The following is a 22,177-nucleotide window of genomic DNA, read 5'->3' on the forward strand; positions in this document are numbered from 1 at the left end:
TACTATACTTCTACCTCTCTTCCTTCCTTCTTTCCTTCTATACTTCTTCCTCCCTTCCTTCTATACTTCTTCCTCCCTTCCTTCTATACTTCTTCCTCCCTTCCTACTATACTTCTACCTCTCTTCCTTCCTTCTTTCCTTCTATACTTCTTCCTCCCTTCCTTCTATACTTCTTCCTCCCTTCCTACTATACTTCTACCTCTCTTCCTTCCTTCTTTCCTTCTATACTTCTTCCTCCCTTCCTTCTATACTTCTTCCTCCCTTCCTTCCATACTTCTACCTCTCTTCCTTCTATACTTCTTCCTCCCTTCCTTCCATACTTCTACCTCTCTTCCTTCTATACTTCTTCCTCCCTTCCTTCTATACTTCTACCTCTCTTCCTACTAAACTTCTTCCTCCCTTCCTTCTATACTTCTTCCTCCCTTCCTTCTATACTTCTTCCTCCCTTCCTTCTATACTTCTTCCTCCCTCCCTACTATACTTCTTCCTTCTTTCCTTCTATACTTCTTCCTCCCTTCCTTCTATACTTCTTCCTCCCTTCCAACTATACTTCTACCTCTCTTCCTTCCTTCTTTCCTTCTATACTTCTTCCTCCTTTCCTTCTATACTTCTTCCTCCCTTCCAACTATACTTCTACCTCTCTTCCTTCCTTCTTTCCTTCTATACTTCTTCCTCCCTTCCTTCTATACTTCTTCCTCCCTTCCTTCTATACTTCTTCCTCCCTTCCTTCTATACTTCTTCCTCCCTTCCTTCTATACTTCTTCCTCCCTTCCTACTATACTTCTTCCTTCTTTCCTTCTATACTTCTACCTCTCTTCCTACTATACTTCTTCCTCCCTTCCTTCTATACTTCTTCCTCTCTTCCTACTATACTTCTTCCTCCCTTCCTTCCATACTTCTACCTCTCTTCCTACTATACTTCTTCCTCCCTTCCTACTATACTTCTTCCTTCTTTCCTTCCTTCTTTCCTTCTATACTTCTTCCTCCCTTCCTTCTATACTTCTACCTCTCTTCCTACTAAACTTCTACCTCTCTTCCTACTAAACTTCTTCCTCCCTTCCTTCTATACTTCTTCCTCCCTTCCTTCTATATTTCTTCCTCCCTTCCTACTATACTTCTACCTCTCTTCCTTCCTTCTTTCCTTCTATACTTCTTCCTCCCTTCCTTCTATACTTCTTCCTTCTTTCCTTCTATACTTCTACCTCTCTTCCTTCCTTCTTTCCTTCTATACTTCTTCCTCCCTTCCTACTATACTTCTTCCTCCCTTCCTTCTATACTTCTACCTCTCTTCCTTCCTTCTTTCCTTCTATACTTCTTCCTCCCTTCCTTCTATACTTCTTCCTCCCTTCCAACTATACTTCTACCTCTCTTCCTTCCTTCTTTCCTTCTATACTTCTTCCTCCCTTCCTTCTATACTTCTTCCTCCCTTCCAACTATACTTCTACCTCTCTTCCTTCCTTCTTTCCTTCTATACTTCTTCCTCCCTTCCTTCTATACTTCTTCCTCCCTTCCTTCTATACTTCTTCCTCCCTTCCTTCTATACTTCTTCCTCCCTTCCTTCTATACTTCTTCCTCTCTTCCTACTATACTTCTTCCTCCCTTCATTCCTCCCTTCCTACCATACTTTGTATTCCCTCCTTTCCTCCCGTATCCATCTGTTCCTACTTCTTCTCCGCTGTCTTTTTCCTTGACATCTTGTTTTTCTTTGATCTCTCTCACTTTCTTGTCACATCATCATAAACAGTCCGTCCACCCACGAAGCCGCCATGGTAACCAACTCCACACACACACACACACCACACACACACATACACCCCGTTATGAATTTAATATATTCAGATTTTATTCCAAATAAAAAAGGGTTTTTCAACATTTCATATGAAAAATATAGTTTTATCCTCAGAAAAATAATTCATCAAAAAAGGCGTAAACTCTTAAAAAGGCTCAAAAACCTGAAATCACTTCAGCAAATGTAAATGTTTAAAGACTTTACTGGACATCGTCTATAAACACATTTAAACGCACGAGAATAAGGAAGTCATGAATCACAAGACCCTGTGCATTAATAAGGATTAGTAAATCATTCATAAAAATAGAAACATTGGGAATCTCGTCTTTCATTCATGACAATTCCTGTATTTATATTTATTATCACACGTCGAAATGATTCATTAATAAAAAACAGCCTGTTAATAAACGTGTGATCAGAACATGAAATCACGACAGTCTGGGAAGAGGATTACTAAATATATTTCTGCAAAATGAATATGCAAATTAGACATGAATGGCTTCTGGATTTACCCCCAAAAAGTGCCTGTTGGATCTCTTCTCTGATTGGCTGAATCAGATTATATTGTTTGCATTCATAATAAATCTGATGCTGAGCAATGAAAATATATGATATTTAGCAGTTATGATTTATTATTTCCTTATATAAATGTGTTTATTTCTATAAAGGATGTCCAAAATCAAGTCTTTGAAACCATCCACAAACCATCGAGTGACGTCGCCATGACGACGTCACCATGACGACAACCAAAACTCAAAGATGTTCGGTCTCATAAAGACATGAAAACCACGACACGATCAGGAAATTCTCACATTTGAGAAACTTTATTTTCCAGATTAAAATCAATTTAGAGGGAAATCTTCCCAACTGATGGTTTCAATCATTCAGTAACTAAACTACACAACATATCGTTATAATAACAATAACAATATTATTCATAATAATAATAATCCCTCTCTGATTATTCCTGACGCACAAACTTCACGAGACAAAATGTGAAACACCTCGACCGCTTTTATATTTAGAGGAAAAAACATTTAAAAACTATCTTTGAGGAGGAGGAAACGTTCTGGGGGTTAACTATGTTTGTGAGGACATTTACTTCCTTTCAAACCTGTAGCTGCTCACACACACACACACACACACACACACACACACACACACACACACACACACACACACACACACACACACACACACACACACAGTTTGATCACATGGCCAGAGCTGATCAATGACAGATGATCAATGAGGTCATTGATGAGCTGAGATTTAGGAACTCAAGAAAATCTGTTTGTTGAAAAGAAATGTGTATTATTTTCTCACTAAATAATCAAAAAGAGCCGATAAGAGTATTGGTAAGAGTATTTATATTGATAAGAGTATCGATACGAGTATTAAGACAGTGATGATCATGTGATCCCGGCTGTTTTCTTCGCTGACAGTCGTTCGGCAGAAGAAGCCTTTTGTGTTTTAGTTTTTCTTGACTTCTTCACTTTTCTGATATTTTTTTATATCGATATCAATTACCAATCATCAGTCTGCTCTCTGGATTCATTGATCAATCATCAGTCTGTTCTCTGGATTCATTGGTCACTCCTCTGGTCTCTATTCAAGTCATCAATATCAATATTCAGTTTACTGTCTTAGAAAACAAGAACAAATCTGCAAATGTTCACATTTCAGAAGCTTCTTTTACTTCAACAAGTAGATTGAAGTCGACCGATTGATCGGCTCTGAACCGATCAGGTCTGATCAAGTCTGGGATCAGTTTCACACACGAAACGATCGATCAACAAAAACAACAACAATCTAAACATCAATAGAAATAGAAATGAAGTAAAACACAATAATTATTCCTGATCTTCAGGCACGACACGTTCTTATTTTGTAAGGACCACACACACCTGGCCGTGTGTGTGTGTGTGTGTGTGTGTGTGTGTGTGTGTGTGTGTGTCGTTTCCACCTCCTCCCGCCGTGTTTTCCATCATTAACAACATCTGCCAGCAGCAGGATCCGCTCTGATAAACACTCTCGGCTGGATGAGGAATCTCCCATAGGTCCACCTCTGTGTGTGTGTGTGTGTGTGTGTGTGTGTGTGTGTGTGTGTGTGTGTGTGTGTGTGTGTGTGTGTGTGTGTGTCCACCTGAATCCACCTGAAGCAGCAGCTAGACCCCCGTCCTCCTAGAGACCCCATAGACCCCCGTCCTCCTAGAGACCCCATAGACCCCCGTCCTCCTAGAGACCCTCGTCCTCCTAGAGACCCCATAGACCCCCGTCCTCCTAGAGACCCCATAGACCCCCGTCCTCCTGGAGACCCTCGTCCTCCTAGAGACCCCATAGACCCCCGTCCTCCTGGAGACCCCATAGACCCCCGTCCTCCTAGAGACCCTCGTCCTCCTAGAGACCCCATAGACCCCCGTCCTCCTGGAGACCCTCGTCCTCCTAGAGACCCCATAGACCCCCGTCCTCCTAGAGACCCCATAGACCCCCGTCCTCCTGGAGACCCTCGTCCTCCTGGAGACCCTCGTCCTCCTGGAGACCGTATCTTCACTGCAGGTGTTGTTTTTGCACATCCTGACACGAGTGTCATGTCCGACCAACACCTGCTGCGACAGAGCGGCATGAACCCGGGAGGCAACATGGGGGGGCCACATGAGGGGCCACATGAGGGGCCACATGAGGGGCCACATGGGGGGTCTCCGGTCCAGCGTGTTGCTGACCCCCCCTCCTCCCTCCTCCTCATGAATAAAACATGGCTCCCCCATTACATAAAGGCAGGATGCATGTTCCATCTCCCCTGAAACACAGCAGTTGTGATTGCGCCTCAGCGGCCCAGAGACACTTTATGTATGGATGGGGGGGGGGGGGGGGGGGATACTCCCAAGCTTCCTCCTCTTCCTCCTCTTCCTCTTCCTCCTCTTCCTCCTCCTCCTCCTCCTCTGCAGGCCCAGCAGGAGGAGATCAGGGCCATCAGGAGCTGGACTGCTGCTGTCACGCAGCGTTGCATCGCAATGCTATTATTAAACCACACGTGCGGGCGCACACACGCACACACACACACATACACGCGCGCACACAGGTAGGCTGGGCGCGTCATCATCTCAAGGTCAAAACAAAACAAAAATGTGTGTGTGTGTGTGTGTGTGTGTGTGTGTGTGTGTGTGTGTGCGTGTGTGTGTGTGTGTGTGTGTGTGTGTGTGTGTGTGTGTGTGTGTGTGTGGACAAAGAGCCGCGGCCGAGTCCCGCAGTGTGTTTCCCCGCTCTGCCCTCTCCCTCTCCCGGCTACAGGGAGCCGGACAGGCCGGTCCGCTGGATGACAAACATCTGGATGGGAGGAGCGGGAAGAGGAGGAAGAGGAGGAGGAGGAAGAAGAGGAAGAGGAGGGGGGCCGCAGGAATGAACGGTTGGATTCCGTTAGTAGGTAACGGCTCCCGGTGTGGATGGTGATGATGATGACGGTGGTGTCGGTGAGAAAACGAGGGGAAAGAGGAAGAGGAGGAGGATGAGGAGGAGGAGGGGGCGCTTGATTTGAGTCACGTCTTACCCTCTGACAGCTCCAGCTCCAGCTCCGCCAGCCGGGCTCGGATCTCCAACGGTACCGGCGACGCCTCGCGGTCCGCCATTCGGGCTCGTGCACGGAGTAAAACAACACACCTCCAACGGTTGCTGCCTCCTCTTCCTCCTCTTCTTCTTCTTCCTCCTCCTCTTCCTCGGCGGCGGCCCCTCCTCGGCGGAGGCTCGGAGAGACGACGAGGACGTCGAGGACGAACAAAGAGGAAAATGAACGCGGCTGCGGCTCTTCTTCAGCGGGGGTCCGCCATGACGCTGCTCGGTAGCTCGGTGCCGTCGCGGTCGCGGTGGTGCTGCTTGCTGGTGGTGATGATGATGATGATGATGATGATGATGAGGCTCGCGCGCAGACCCAGTCAGCGCCGTTCGCAGCTTCTTGCCGCTGCTGTCACGTGACTCCACAGGAGGAAGGAGGCGCGTGCCCGGTCATCACCGGCAGGGGGCGCCGGGCGCAGCCGCACCTTCCAGCGCGCGTGACGTGTGGTTTTCCACGTGAAGGACTAATCTGTATTTAATCAGTTGTATTTATTTTTTCATCTTTATAAGTTCTTTTTGTTTAGTAAATGTACTAAAGGGAAATAATAATGAAGGAAATATATTTAAAATAATATTTAAGTTAATCCAATTGAACTTTTTTGTTTGTTTTATCTTATCAATTAATATTTGTTTTGTTAAGGAAAGATCTGGGAGGGAAATATTATTGAAAAATAATATTTAAAGCTTCAACATCCCTTTTGTTGTAATATTATTCAATTATAAAATGTTTGTTTAGCAGGGAAATTATATTTTAAAACTATATTCAAATTTAATAAAATACTTACAAAATATTTAAAAGATTCAACATTACTTTTTTTATTTAAAAAAAACGTTTATACAGCTGGGAGAGAAATTAAAATTAAAATATAAAATCAAAAACTTCAAAGTAAATATTTTGGGATTTAGAATCTCAGAGGGAAATTATAATGAAGAAATTATATTGACTTTTTTTATAAATTAAAATTCAAAAAAAAAATTGTTTTAATTTGATTGTTTTTGTTTGGCAAAACAAAAACAATAAAAAACAAAAAAATCATTACAATTAAATAAAACATTTTTATTTATTTAAATTAAATCAATTAAAATATAAAATCAAAAGCTTCAATTTTTGTTTCATAGAGATCTGGTAAAGATCTGGTAAATAATTTATCCAATTAAAATCTTTAATATCAACGTTGTCAATTCGGTATCGTGTCTTTCAAACAGTTTTTCCTCATTTATGTTTCTGATGTATATTCTGAAGTTATTTTAAACCTTTTATTCAGCGTGAGCGTAGCGTGGTGCAACATTAACTCACAAAAAAACAACGATCATGTTTCCTTCTTGTCTTCTCATTGGTTTTATTTATTTACCCGACAACCTGATCTAACCTCAAGGTGGTCACTTTATTCAACATAATCAGAATAATAATAATAATGTGATGAGTATCTAAGGGTCCAGTGATGAAGAGGAGGAGCATCGTTATGTGGCTCGTCTGCCCCCTGCTGGTGAGCAGGCAGAACCACAGTCTGGACGTTCAGAGCACGTCTCTGGGACGTCTGGACTTACAGGAAACATTAAACACTTTATTTACAGGAACAAATAACTGGAGAGATTAGACTTCTGGATTCAACACAAACGAGCATTTCTAACTTCAAAAGGCACTTTAATATCTGTTTAACAATATGTACATCTGTACAGACAAAGTAACGCCCGCTAACGGCTCACATTTAAAATGCTGTACGTTCAACAAAAAGAGCATTGGGACTGGATCCACTTCAAGGTAATGGCCAGCCAGTGTTCCCAGTGAGGTTCTCCTCACGCTCGACACACAAAGCACTCCCGTCTCACTAAATAAAAATACAACATAAATTAAACTCTAAAACGGAAATTTAAAAAAATAAGTCATGCAGAGAGAAAGGACTGGTATTCGGTGCTTTTCAGGGAGGAACACTTTGGATCCTTCCGGTACTCGATGGGCCTGAACGCCTCACCAGCGTCTGACAAGAACAACCAACTGGGAGACTAAGGGCTAGAGGACTGGGAGAACACATGTAGGGAACAACAAAGTCAAATAATGAAGCGATGGGAGAACGTCCCGTACAGCAGGAGAACCGTCGACACGAGCAGGAGCCGCTAAACCAGACTAAACCAAAACCCAGCTCCCCGTGTGTGTGTGTGTGTGTGTGTGTGTGTGTGTGTGTGTGTGTGTGTGTGTGTGGATCTTGACTACAAACTAACAGCTTCCTCTATAAAAACTAGACCCTGCATGGGTTCAGGACCGGATGGACCCACGCACCCTGAACCCATGCAGGGTCTAGTTTCAGGATCCAAACCTCCGTCTGGTTCAGCTTGGTGCGAGTGAAGACACAGATTATTGCTCAGCGTAATACGACAGCACATCAATACATTAAACAGTTTCAGTTTATGTGACACCGGAGACAAAAAAAAGAAGAAAGGGTCCTTTTCTCCACCGGATACGATCACCGGCCCGGAAAGGTGGGGGCTAGCTCCTCCCACTCCTCTGAAGGGGCGGAGTCAGTAGGCGGCGGCTCGTTGGGCGTCGCCCGCTGACAGATGGCGGCGTAGCTGGGCCTCTTGGACTCCTGGCCAATCAGAGCACACGCTTGGGGTCAGAGGGTCTCACACCTGTTCATTCTCAAACATCTCACATCTGAATTATATATATATATATATATATATATATATATATATATATATATATATATATATATATATATATATATATATATATATATATACATACATATACACATAGAATATATATATATATATATATATATATATATATATATATATATATATATATATATATATATTCTATTTGTTGCATATTTTTAATTGAGTCAAAACATTGAGAATAAGTTTCTGGTCCAAAAGTTGGTAAAAACTTAATTTCACAACGTCAAAGACACACACACACACACACACACATATATATATTTATATATAAATATATTGATCTCCGTCGTACTGCTGCATTCTGGGGGCTTTAAGACTTTAGTGAGCGTGTGACCTTCTGGTGTGTGCGTCTGTGGCTGCTGGTGTCTAACAGCTGTGAATTCTAACAGCGGCCATGTTGGTTGTTTACATTCCTCGTGGTCATTTGGGGGAGGGACCCTGCAAAGCATATTCTCAAGAGGTTTAAAAAGATTCAGATATGAATTGTACCTTTTGTACAGTTCAACCTGAAACTGTCTTTTTTGGCATTGTCAGATCTACAAAAGGTTATGGAAAAATGTCTCTAAATGTATTAGCGATGAATCATCTTTGCCAAATGTTATATTCACAAATGTAAATTTACAAACCAAAAACCTATTTTTCATGTTTTTTACAAAGAATTTGAATTATATTACTGTGCGTTGCCAGTAATAAATGTTTAAATACACAATCGTGCTTAGTGTCCTCTTTTTTATTTTATTTTATGCTTTGTCTTTCTTTTGTTTGTCTTTTTTTCTCCTCTTTGCGGTAAATTAATGTATTTAGCCGTTTGCTACTGTCAATTTATGAAATTGTACCAGTGATGGTACGTTCACTGGACTGGTTTCACTGGACTGGTTTCACTGGACTGGTTTCGAGGTCTTGTGTACGCTTGCTAGTTCGCCTGACTTTTGAGAGAGACATGAAACAAAAAGCTCTACACTATGAACATGAACACACACACACACACACACACACACACACACACACACACACACACACACACACACACACACACACACACACACACACACACACACTCTTACTGGGCCGGGCTCCTGGGGCGGCTGCGCTGCTTTGGGCTCCGCGCGCTGCTTCACGTTCCTGCAGAGACGAGCACAACAAACTCACTACACTCGGCTCAGCAGGCGATCAAAGTCAGCTCAGGAGATGAATGTCCTGCGGGGCAACGGGGCGACAGGCGGAGGAGCTGCGGGTTTAGCCACGTTCTGGGAGAAGAAGCAGAGACACATCTTCACTCACTGGTCTGAGGTCTGCTGCTCGAGAGGCGCCGTCGACCCCGATGAACACACACTGCTGCTCTGCACTGGAGTCTGTGAACACAGAGAGTTAGTCTGGGGGGGGGTGAGTGTGTGTGTGTGAGAGTGAGTGAGTGAGTGAGTGTGTGTGTGTCAGTCAGTCAGTCAGTCAGTCAGTCAGTCAGTCAGTCAGTGAGTGAGTGAGTGAGTGAGTGAGTGAGTGAGTGAGTGAGTGAGTGTCACCTTGGCGTTGCCGTTGGCTGTAGGTACCGGCGTCATGGCCGTGTTTGAAGGCAGAGGAGGGAAGCTCGTGAGGCCGAGCTCGGGGGGAGGAGTCGGCGGCCTGGGAGGCGACTGATTGGCCGAATTCTAACAAATACACACAGTCAACACACAACAACGCGAGCTTTCCAAACACCCATGATGCTCGCTGGCTACTCACACGAGTGTTTCCAGCAGCTCGGTCCCACGACCTCGGGTTGTCTCTCCTCCTCTGGCTGAAGTTCCCTCTCCTTCAGACACACAGAGCGTAATGATGACATCATCAACACGCCGACATTACCACACAGCAGAATAGAACTCCGGCTGTCACTTTAACCGTCTTCATGGTTTTTAGCTGCACGAGTTATTGACCGTTTGTGTGTTCACGCTTCATGTTCCAGCCGAGTCACGTGACCGGATCAGACCAGCTACAACAGAAATAGCTGCTGAGTCATTGGTGCATTGCAATGCAGCTCATACGGGTCCAGATCCATCCTCTCCGGTGCAGAACCCTAAACGTCCCCTTTCAGTGTCGTTACCTTGCTCGCTCAGACAGGGGCGCCCTCGCCCCTCTGCTCTGTCGGCGCGCGTTGTCCTGCGACCGCCCTCGACTCGTCTTCGTCGCGGAAGAGGAGCGCTCCTCCGGCGTTTGCTCCGTCGGGGGCGGGGCCTCGCTCTGCCAGCGGTCTCGAGAGCCGGACCACCTGGAGCCTCTCCTGGAAGAAACGGATCGTGAATGCGTCGCCGGTATCGACACCGGGTCTCGTTCTCGTAACGGCGAGCGATCTGAGCGGCGTCTACCTCGGCCTGTGAGGGTCGTACGGCTGGAAGTCGGAGAATCCGTTGATGAGGTCGTTCATCAGGCTCTGATGCTGCGGACAGAAACGACGCCACGCGCTCAGCACGCGTCAGAGAGACGGAACACATTCGACGTCACAAAGTAACGAGCCGCTCACCTCGGCACATTCCTGGTATCCCGTCGCGGCCGAAGCCCAGACCTCGTTGAGGTCGTACAGCTGCTGCGGCGGGCCGGGCTGCTGGTACGGGCCGGGGGGGAAGTAGGAGGCGCACTGGTCCAGCTGCAGCTGGGCGGGTCTGTAGCCGTTCTTCGGAGCAAAGGTAGACACCGCCATGGTTTTGGCTTTTATCCTCACCATGATGGGCTTCCCCTGGAACTCACGGACGTCTTCTCTCAGGTACTTGTAGGCCTGAAGACGGACGGGAATAAGAGCTTTTTAAAATCACACAAACAGTTTGTAGCCGTTTGAATTAAATCTATAAACATCAAAAGCATTTCAGTGATTATATTATAAGATCACAACAGTTTGATTGTGTTTTAAAAGCTGAGTTTGTTCGTTCATAACGTTGACGTTTAAATTCTGAAACAACGTTCAAAGCTTGGTTTGAAAACCTCAAATCTTGAAAAGTAAAAAGTGTTTCACCTGCTGGGCGTCGGTTTCTGACTCAAAAGTGACGAACCAGTTGTCGTTGCTCACAAACTCACAGCTCAGGAACTTTGGACGGTTCTCACCGTCAAAGAGAGACTCCACCTCCTGCAGAACAACGGGGAGCAAACACACGGTCAGGAGGAGAGAGGAAGAGGAGGAGGAGAGGAGAGGAGGGGAGAGGAGGAGAGGAGAGGAGAGAGGAGAGGAGAGGAGGATAGGAGGAGAGGAGAGGAGAGGAGAGAGGAGGAGAGAGGAGGAGAGCTTCCTGCCTCCTGAGGTGTGGTGCTGGGGATCTCTCTCAGGATGACGACACAGCGACTCTGACTGGGCCGGACCTTCAGTCCACACGGAGACACCTGAACCAGCGGCAGAGCTGTGGACCAATGAGAGAAGAGCCTGAGAGCTGGAACCAACAACCTCACACCTGTCCAGGTACTCTAACCACAACCAGACATTCACAACATCAAATAAAGACCGGTGAGGAAACGAACGCTGACATTTCAAGATGTCGGAGATGAGGTCCAGGTCCGCGCTGAGGCTCTTGACCTTGTCGAGGCTGGCCAGCGTCGCTATGGAAACGTACTGGTCGCTGTCCATCTGGGAGTTGAGGTACAGGTCGTTGCCAAGGTGCTCCCTGTGGGGGGCAGAGGAGGAGAGCGCCATCGGAAAGGAACGCCGACAAACCACTGGATTAACAGGCTGGGAGGAACCTGAACCCCGGTGGACTGGTTCACTGGTTCACTGGTTTACTGGTTTACTGGTTCACTGGTTCACTGGTTTACTGGTTCACTGGTTCAGAGCGCTGGTCCCATTATCTGATCTGAGTGTTACCTGTTCAGGCAGGACTCCAGAACGCTCCTCAGCTCCTCGCTGCCGTCCACTGGAATCAAAAGACAGGGTTCAGACACATTTTGACCAGTGGGTTTCATGACTTTTAACCAAATGTCATGACAAACATTTAGTGAAATCTGGGTGTAAACAGTAAAAAGTGAGTAAATGTAGTATTTAAACTAACAATGAGAATACAAAGCATACAGTAAACCTTAAATGATACAAATGAATGAGACAATAGTTTGATTAAAAGAATAAACATTTATATAGATGCCTGTATGTATGCCTGCTTATATTTTGAGTCTTTCTTTTAAAAGCATATTCATTATTTCAAACTCAGCGTAAATGAACGTCATGAACACATGAATATAACACATTTACATGACTTTTACTAAACTTTGGGGATTTTATTTTTTCCAAGGACTTTTCCAGGCCTGGAAACAACCATTTTAAAACTCCATGACTTTTCCAGGTTTTCCAAGACTAAGAACCCTGAAAGGACGTCCCGACTGCGTCTGCTTTGTGGCTCCATTTTGAAAGCGGAGGACCATGAATACAGGTGAACGGGGTGCTACCTGCAGCGGGCGCATCGCCGGGCAGCCCGTTGACCAGCGGAGCGTCAGCGGGCAGCGGCTGGTACTCCAGCGGGCCGGGAGCGGCCTCGGACAGGCCCGCGCTCTGCAGCTGGAACGCCGGTTCGTATCCTAAAAGACCGGCGGAGCAACGAATAAATCACAAAGAATGTCAGTGACAGTTTTACTTCAGAACCGAGCTGCGGTGACTGCGGCTTACCTTCCTGATGGGTCAGCACGTTGGGGAACTGCAGCCATGGCTGCGGCGCCTGAAGGTAGGCGGGGCCGGCGACGCTCAAGTCAAAGCCGTGATTGGTCCATGCCTCGGCCTCGGGGTTCAGGCTGGGGGAAGCGACGGCCGCCTGACGCCAAGAAGACACAAACGGGCACAAAGAGAACCAAGAAGGACGGAATTACTGGGCAAGAAACAGACAAGGTGTTTTCTGCAGCAGCTCTCATCGGGTCCGATTCAAGGACGTTGAATTAAATCCACAAAACTAAAACGCTATTTCATCTCACTCGAGGTTAACGCGTCGTTTATAGATTCACTCTGACGTCGTGATATCGAGGCCGATATTTCAACGAGCCCTCGTTACGCAGCGTCTCCGTGCAATAAGACATGGAACTGAAAGCTTTCACTGGACCTTGCTGGAACACTTACAGCCTGAGTGCACTCTGTGTGCCAGTCCCACACGCAGCGGCCCTGAGGCATCACCGTGCTGTAGGGGTACGCGCCCAGCAGGGCCATGGAGGGCTGCAGCTCCGAGACCAGGGCCGGGATCTGCTCCACGCTCTCCGGGCCGGGCTCCTCGTCCGGCGCGCCCTGGGCCCAGACCCCGCAGCTCTCCTCCAGACCCAGCTTGATCCAGGGCTGCGGGTAGAGGCGGCAGACGGAGGCGCCGGCGTCCTCTCCCAGCAGCTCGGACACCATCTCCCTCATCCCTCCCTCTTGCTCTCCCTCGTCGGCGGTCCCCGACGGCTCCCGACCCGGGACGTGGATCTCGTAGGACGGCGTGGAGGCGTAAAGGTCGATCTGACCCGGGTCCACGGAGGTCACGGCCTGGTCGTCCGCACAGCTGAAGTCACGGAGGATCCCGAAGGCGTCGTCGCAGGCGTCCGCCTCGCGACTTTGGGCCGGCGTCTCGGGAGCCGAGTTCTCTGGAGTTTCTGGAGGAATGTCGCTGCTCAGAGCGGACGTCTCCTCCCGCGACACGCGAGCCGGTATCCCCTCAGCTCCGGCTTGAGGTGAAGCGGCGGCGGCGGCTCGCTGCAGGTCGGCTTCAGGCGTCACACAGGCGGAGGAAACGCTGGAGGTAAAGGACTGGAGGGAACTCTGACCTTCACTGAGCTCCGACAGGTGACAGCTCTGGGTCGGTTCAGGTGAAACCTCTGTGACATCATCTTCATCAACACGTTTGCTGTTGCGACAGATTTCTGGTTTGTTTTGTTCGACAGCCGGTCCGTCGTCTCCGCTCATGAGGACGTCCGGAAAAGGCTCAGCTTCGGCTTTCTCATCTCCGCGGTCAGAGTCAGCCGATGGAGCCTCGGCGTGGCGGCGAGGCGGCTCAACGCTGCTCGGCTCAAACGCTGGATTGTCTGAACCGACGTCTGAATGGTCGGACGTGACGGAGTCACACTGGCGAGGTGAGTTTTTGGGGTCGGAGAGAGGTGGTAGATCCGTGTGGCAGGAGAAGGCGGTCAGTTCGATGGGCAGTGAAGACACGGCTGAGAGGCTGGACCCCGAGGACACGGAGGACACCTCGGTGAGAGTCGTCTCCGCCGTTCCCCCGTGACCGCCGTCCGCCTCCTGCTCGCTGTGGCCGCCCACAGGGATGGCCTCGCTCCGCAGGGAGGGTTTGTCCACCTCGGTCTGAAGAGAAACGAGCTCTGAAGGACTCGGGCTGCAGGGATCCGGCTCAGGAGTTTCAGCTGCCGGTTGTGAGCGTTGGACGTGCCGCTCGGTGAACGGGTCAGACTCACTCAGACGATGGTCCAGAGGATTAAAGTCAGACTCAAACTCTTCCTCCTGGAAAATAGCCACCGTTTCCCCAAAGTACACACTCTCCCTCTGCTCTGATGCTCCTGCTGTGTCGCCCCGTGCGAGTTCATCGCCCTCCTCCACACGTGCCCTTTGACCCCTGTGTGACGTCATCATCATGTAAACATCCGGGTCCTCTGCAGCCGCCCGGCCGTTCACGTCTTCAGGCTGAGCGCCGGCGGGAGCGGACGCCTGAGGTTCCTCGCTGCTTGCCGGGCTGCTGGACGGGGCTAGCGGGTCCCACGGAGTCTCTCCCTGTTGAGATGCAACAGGACGAGGAGCGGCGGCCTCCTCTGAGAAGAGCGAACCCTCTGAGGTCTGTGACGGGACGCTGGAAGAGCGTTCTGTAACGTGCGACTCTGCTGAAGCCGGTTCCTCGTCGTGTGACCAGCTGACCGTTTTAGATTCCGTCACGTCCGTCTGGTCCCGGGCCGCGGATGCCTCCGCGTGCGATTGGCTGGATGCCGGAGACTCCGCTATACAGGGCAGAGCAGCTGCTGCTGCTTCAGCTGTGAGCCGCGAGTGTGTCGCTCCAGCTGTTTGGTCGTGTTCAAGGTCGTCGTCCTCGATGGAACACAGGCTGTAGAAGCTCCGGGTACGGGTCTCGAAACCTTGACACAGCGCCGCTGTGCCGTCCTCCTCGCCTTCCTCCTCGCCTTCCTCCTCGCCTTCCTCCTCACCTTCCTCCTCACCTTCCTCCTCACCTTCCTCCTCACCTTCCTCCTCAATGTGCTCAGTGCTGGGACAAGCCTGCGGCTGAGGGTGAAGCCTGGAGGGAGCTGACAAACACTTTGCCGGTTGGTGCTTCTGCCCGTCCTGGAGCTGGTTGAACCACCGGGCCCTGAGCGTGGCGTTCTCCAGGATCTTCTGTTTGGCTGGACTCTGCGTGGGCACCTCCATATACGGAGCCGGTTCACAGCCGGCGTGCGTCCTGCCGGGCTCCGTGTCCGCGTCGGTCTGTTTGTTTGTGTTAATAATTTCCCCGGCCGGCTTCAGATCCCCGTCGGTCCGGGCGGCGTTGCCTGCCACAACTTTGTTGTCCGGCTCCGGCCGCCCCTCCTCCTCATCCTTCCTCTGAGCCGGCTTGTCTGCCGCGCACGTGTCCTCCTCGTCCAGGCTCACATGCTGGGCCACGGCCCCGGCCCGCAGCGTACCCTCGCTCAGCCCGTCGGGCTGCAACAGGCTGCTCCTCTCGCTCGGCGGGCCGGGGTTGAGCTCCTTACTAAAGCAGCACCCCATCTTCTCCGGCCTAAAGTGGGGAATAAAGCACAAGACTTCTATGGCCACGCACACTAAGAGCCTACACAACACCAGATAACAATCATGAGCGGCTCCTCGCGACGGCTCGGCCACTGGCAGAAAGAGAAAAGACCCTCGGCTCCCCCCGGCTCCCCTGTTCCCTCCCGGTTTCCCCTCCCCTGCCCAGAATAGCAAATGCGAAGGCGCTCACATGTCCCTGCCACTCAACAGAGGGCCGCACGCCACTGTGTGTGTGTGTGTGTGTGTGAATGTATGGGAGCCCTAGTTAGGCTACAGTTTGAGAGGTCAGCACGTGGCCCACCAATCACAGAGCAGTAAAGCTGCAGGGTCCACTCCTCCCTCTCCCTCCCTGAAGCTCCCCGTCTCCCTTCCTCCGTCCCACCATTCACTATCCTTCCCTCCCACTGACAGCTTTCCCTTTGACTTACATCAGTTCTGCTTTAGTGTCGCCCTCCCTCTCCCTCTCTCCCTTCCTCCCCTTCTCCCCCCCTCCCCATGGTGGTGGAGCGCTGAGTTGGAAGTGATTTATTTAGTAGCTAAAGTGGTTAATATAGTGTGTAGTGTAACGGTGGGATTGTAGGGGGTTATTTTTTTTGTGTGTACGTGGGGTTGGTTGGGTTCGTGGTTGTTTGTTTGCGGCGGCTCGGCACACGACATGGACTACAGCGGCCTGACGAGGAGACACGGGGTGAGGGTAGCGGGCTTCCTCTGCTCCGTAGAGGAGTGCGGCTGGCCGTGGGCCGGGTGGTGGGGCACGGCAGCGTGGTCTCCGCTGCCCGCATGAGCGGAGGGGTGGTGCTGTTCCTGGACAGCGTGGCGAAAGCCAACATGGTGGCGGGCGGGGTGCAGGTGAACGGCGAGTCCGTGGCCGTCATGCCGCCGTTTATCAGGGACGAGGCGCTGGTGAGGGAACTGGGAAAGCATGGTAAGATTATGTCCCAGGTGAGGAAGGTTTCCTCTGGGTTCAAGTCATATATAACATAAATTATGTTATGTTTGCAACCTCAGGGTCCAAATGTTTTGTATGCAGGAGCTCAGGGCACCTGGCCAAAGCCTGGTGAGGCAGGTGAGGGCGCTGCAGGAGCTCCTGTTGGGGAGCCGAGGGCTGCAGAGGAAGAGCCGGAGGGCAGAGACCCTCAGGACGACCCGGCAGCACAGGAGGGGACAGGTGGGGTCCAGAAGGTGGGTCAAGAGGGGGTGGTGGAGAGTCAGGAGGGGGAGGGAGAGGTCCAGCAGGAGGACATGGGAGGACAGGTGGAGGAGGAGGGTCAGGAGGAGCCAGGTGAGCTCCAGGGGGACGGGGTCCTGCAAGTGGACGTGGTCCAGGGAGTGGACGGGGTCCTGCAGGTGGACGGGGTCCAACAGGTGGACGGGGTCCAAGGAGTGGACGGGGTCCAGCAGGTGGACGGGGTCCAGCAGGTGGACGGGGTCCAACAGGTGGACGGGGTCCAAGGAGTGGACGGGGTCCTGCAGGTGGACAGGGTCCAACAGGTGGACGGGGTCCAAGAAGTGGACAGGGTCCTGCAGGTGGACGGGGTACAAGGAGTGGACGGGGTCCTGCAGGTGGACGGGGTCCAAGGAGTGGACGGGGTCCTGCAGGTGGACGGGGTCCAACAGGTGGACGGGGTCCAGGGAGTGGACGTGGTCCAACAGGTGGACGTGGTCCTGCAGGTGGACGTGGTCCAGCAGGTGGACGTGGTCCAGCAGGTGGACGTGGTCCTGCAGGTGGACGGGGTCCAGCAGGAGGAGGTGGGTGATGGGCAGGACAAGCAGGCGACTGCTGGAGGACAGGTGAAGGCCAGCAGTAGGCAGGTGGTGAGTGTAGAGGAAGGAAACGAGGCTGACATGGAGGAAGAGGAGGAAGGGTTTAAAGCCCGTCAGCTCAAGAGGAAGAGTGGGGGGCGCTGGGAGCTCGCAGGCCAAGAAGGGACCAGGGGGCTCTGGGGATGACGGAGGAGACAGAGAGGAGGGCGAGTCCAGTGAGTTCTCTGACAGTTGTCTTACCTCTGGCTCCGTTAATGAGGGCGTGAAGGAATACGGTCTGGAATGGATTAGAACGTTTCTCAAAGACACGAAGGGAATGAGGAAGATAAAGCTAGAGGACTACTTCTCTGATAAGGACGGGTTGAGAGAATCTGCTAAGAATATCCTCCGCAAGCAAGGAAGTGAAGGCTTCACTACGATGGAAGGCTTCAGAGTGAAGAAGCTCATAGTGAGGATCCTCAACGAGCTGCTAGAGGAGAGTGAGGTCATGAGGAGGATCTGTGGGACCAGGAAGTGAGCGGGGCCAGGACGGAGAGCTGGAGTCCAGCCGGCGGAGGACCAGGTGGACCGGGAGACGGAGAGAGGAGGAGGAGGAGGAGGAGGAGGAGGAGGAGGAGGAGGACGCTGCAGAGACCGGCAGAGGAGAGGAGGGCCGGCCTACACGGTACCGAGCTGCCTGCCTGCTGTGGGACGTCCCAGTGGGTTCTGGAGCAGAGCAGAGCGGACCGTCAGCGCTGGACGACACGCTGTGCAGCGCGGGACAGACGCCACGAGGAGGCCGTGCTTCACGGTTTCATATGAAGCCTTATTGTTTACTTCTTGGATTTTGTCATAATAGATGTATTTAATGGACAATATAATCATTTGGCAGGACTTGTGACTGGTGTCTCAGTACCTGGTAGAAGCAGTAGTACCCGGGACCCAGCGCTAACGGCGCTAGCGGCGCCTGGAGATCAGCTGGACACAGAGGATGCGGGGGTGACGTCATGTGACTCAACGGGACGAGTGCTGCGAATGTCGATGGTCACCACGGAAACTGTTGGGGAGCAGTGAGGAAGGAAATGAGTCCCGACGGCAGAAACACTGCAGCTGCTACAGGAACATGCTGCGTGTTTGTGACGCCTCACTCTGTCACTGAGGAACACTTTCAGTTCTCACAAAAAACTCTTTTATTAATCAGTTCATAACTGACTCGAGTCAAAACTACTAACAAATTGCCAGAGCAGAAAACAATGGCTTCAAATGTTTGACTGAACAATCTAGAATAAAATTATTAATACAAGAACTAAAACATTCAAAGCAAGCGGTTCATGTTGGTCCAAGTTTATTTAGTATTTTTTAAACTTGCAACTGGGAGATTTAAGGTCATGAGCAATATATCAAAACAGTAAATCAACTAGTTTTCTGTTTTTACTTCAGCAAACATGACAAACACTGCAGGTGTCACCTTAGGTTCTGGGAAGCTATTGACTTTTTATTGATTCACCATTAAAGCTAAAACATCTCATCTATCAACTAGTCTCATATGTTGGGGCAGCACATCATCTCAAAACATAACCTATGACATCAACAATGCAGGAAAACAAATCTACTTAAAAAAACAAGATTACTGATATTCCTCTCTTTCAGAAGACTGCTGTATTAAAGTAGATTAGATTCATGTAATCACTATTAAATATGTTCAGGTGAACGTGTGTCTCCGTACATTCACCTTCATGAGCTGCTGTCACATGACAGTTTGACCAACTGTATTGAAGACATTTCCCTTCATTACAGACAGTGTGGTTGCTTTGTTAGTTCACTTATTATTATTATTATTATTATTATTATTATTATTATTATTATATCCTCTTTTTTTATACATAATATGCATTTTTTTATTATTAGATCTATTTTTTGTATATATAGTGCATTTTTCTTATTATTATATCCTATTTATTTATATGTTATGCATTTTGTATTATCATATTTAAAAAATGGTATATGTAGTGCATTTAATCTTATTATTCTATCCTATTTCTTTAAATATATTATGCATTTTTGTATTATTACATCTAATTTATATATATATATATATATATATAGCGTTACGTCACCTCACATTAAAAACATAATTGGATTAAAGATAAGGATCTTAATTGAGGGCCAGGAGCCTGAACTGGGATGACGTCATTCTTCGTGAAACGTTGCTGGCTGACAAACTGACATTAACGGCTGATCGCGGATCTGTTTAACAGACTTTAACGGTCTTTTGTTACCCGTTAGGGTTCGCTGGTGGCGTCTGAATTAGACAAATCAAACACGCACATAACGGTAAAGTTAGCGGAGTTTTTTTAACGTCCTCTCTTCCGGAATATTACCGGGATTTCTGGCGCGGCGCGGCGGTCAACGGGCGCTTTCTAGCTAGCTTAAAGTAGCTAGCTAACCTAGCTGCCGTTAACTGAAGCTAGCCAACGCGCACAAAGCGAACCGCGGCGACGTTAAAACGAGGCCGCCGCGTCACTCTCTACGTCGTAACTCACCTGTTACCTGTCCTCCTCTTCCTCCTCTGCTGCAGTGGAGCTCGGTTCGCGGCTTTCTCTGCGGGCCTCTGCGGGACTTCCCTTGGCGTTGCTCCGCCAGTTGACGTTGCTTTTCCGCGACTCGCTGCCTCACGCGCACGTTGGCGTTGCTACGGAAACATCCGAACGTTGTAAATTAATACATATTTTTGGTGATTAATGTTTTTATTTTTCAATACGGAGGTTTTGGGGCGGACAGTTTGACTGAAAAAAAATATTAGTTTAATTTATTATTATATTAATAATTGCTTTTTATTTATTCAAATAAACATAGCAATAAACTACGCGCGCATAGGTGCGTTTCAGTAAAAATCCATATTGTTGTAAATAAATATATTTTAATAACATAGGATTAATGCAGGGATGTATTTAATCAAATAAACGTGAACTACTCAAATTAAACTACTCCACTACTTGAGATTAATCCTGGAGGTGTTGACAACTTTAGACAAATATTTTGGTGACCTTAAAGTAGTCAAATAGAAGACAAAAAGCATATGTGTGTGTGTATATATATATATATATATATATATATATATATATATATATATATATATATATATATATTATACATATATAAAAATGATCATGTAAAATTGTATAAATATATTAAATTCTCATAAAAAAATGTTGTGTAAAAAAATAAATATATATAAAAACACATGAAAAATGTGTTTAAAAAAAAGTTGCTTTGGTGTCCTGAGAGGAAGAAAAATGTCTTTGTCAAAAACTGCCAAACAAATATAATATATTTATATTATTTCCAACTTAAACTTTTAACTATAACTATCATAATACTCTTGCATTTTAAGACTGATAACTCTTTCACTGACAGTTTGTTTACATTGTTTTTGATGTCCTGCATCAAACACACAACAGCATACATGCTGCTGGTACACGGCAGAAAGTGACTCCATCTGGTGCAAAATAAGTAAAGAGACATCTAGAGTTTGGAAGAAAAAGAAACCTCACGGAATAACCCAAATCCATATGCAACACAGCCAAAATGATCAAAAAATACTAAATGGACAGCTAAACATGTCCCTTGAGATGCATTAGGGTTAAACTTCCCACAATGAAGTGTTCTGGTTAAAGTAAGTAAAGTCCAGATGACCCTCAGAAATGTTTATAAAACATGAAAAAGATCTCATATTTAATATTGACTTGTATTTTGATTATTGTAATCAATGTGTCAACTGTTCAGGATACTTTTCTGTGAATTTTATTTCCCAAAATAAATGTCTCTGCTTAATTTTGATGGATGAAAAGTAATCAAACATAAGCAGTCAGGTGTCACTTTTTAGATGTTTTTTAATTTGTTTTATTATCTATTATTATACAAAGTGTATTACCCAACATTAAGGTCTAAATAATATAGCTTTTGGCCTGAAAGTAGCCAAATATTAACACAAAAAATACTGCATTCAGCTCAAAAAAATGCCATGAGTTAGTTTTTAATATAGCAACTCCTTGTATAATCAAAAACATAATAAAGTTTGAATTAGATTAGAGTTGTATCCAGGAATTTAGAAATATAAAAAAAAAATATATATTATTTTTTTAAATAATTAATTATTTTACTGGTTCAGTTGCGTACATTTTATTTCCCAACATAAATACCTCAATTCTGTTACAAAGCCTTCTTAAATACATTCTAGGTGGATGCTGAGCATTTTATTTCTTATTTTGTTAATCAAAATGTATTAATTATTATTAAAATAGATGTTAAAAGTAAAAAAAAAAAAAGATGTGTAAAGCTTAAAGAGTCACCACATGTTTTTAATTTAAATTGGTTGCTAAATAAAAAATAAAAAAAACATAAATTAACTTTTACGTCCTCATGAACAAAATACAACTTTAATGAGAATATTAATTAAAGTACATGTTCAAAACCCAGCAGAAATAAGAGCTCTGAGTGTAAGATCACGGTCACGTGTACAGTTTATTAAAATAAAAACATAAATAAATAAAGATTCAGTCCTAAAAGAAGCTCCTCCTGTGAGCGCTCTGGTCTCTCTGTAGAGCGGTCAGGTGGGAGGGGGGCGGGGCCTGCGCGGCCGTCCCCCAGCCAGCTCTCTGGCCGGC

At 47.6% G+C, this 22,177-nt stretch overlaps 1 protein-coding gene across 1 annotated transcript in view; it reads right to left on the reverse strand.

Annotated features, from left to right (window-relative positions):
- LOC306750705 (disco-interacting protein 2 homolog C-like) overlaps positions 1 to 5,415 on the reverse strand; it is a gene marked incomplete at both ends in the record, with an annotated part of 37,645 nt that extends 32,230 nt beyond the window's left edge. Inside the window, 1 exon segment of the mRNA XM_079234175.1 lies at positions 5,337 to 5,415. Coding sequence (XP_079090301.1) covers positions 5,337 to 5,415 — 79 coding nt within the window.
- Between the last annotated feature and the right edge of the window lie 16,762 nt (positions 5,416 to 22,177).

The sequence above is a fragment of the Taurulus bubalis genome (genome assembly GCF_910589615.1).
Source record: "Taurulus bubalis genome assembly, chromosome: 18".
In the NCBI taxonomy this organism is placed as follows: domain Eukaryota; kingdom Metazoa; phylum Chordata; class Actinopteri; order Perciformes; family Cottidae; genus Taurulus; species Taurulus bubalis.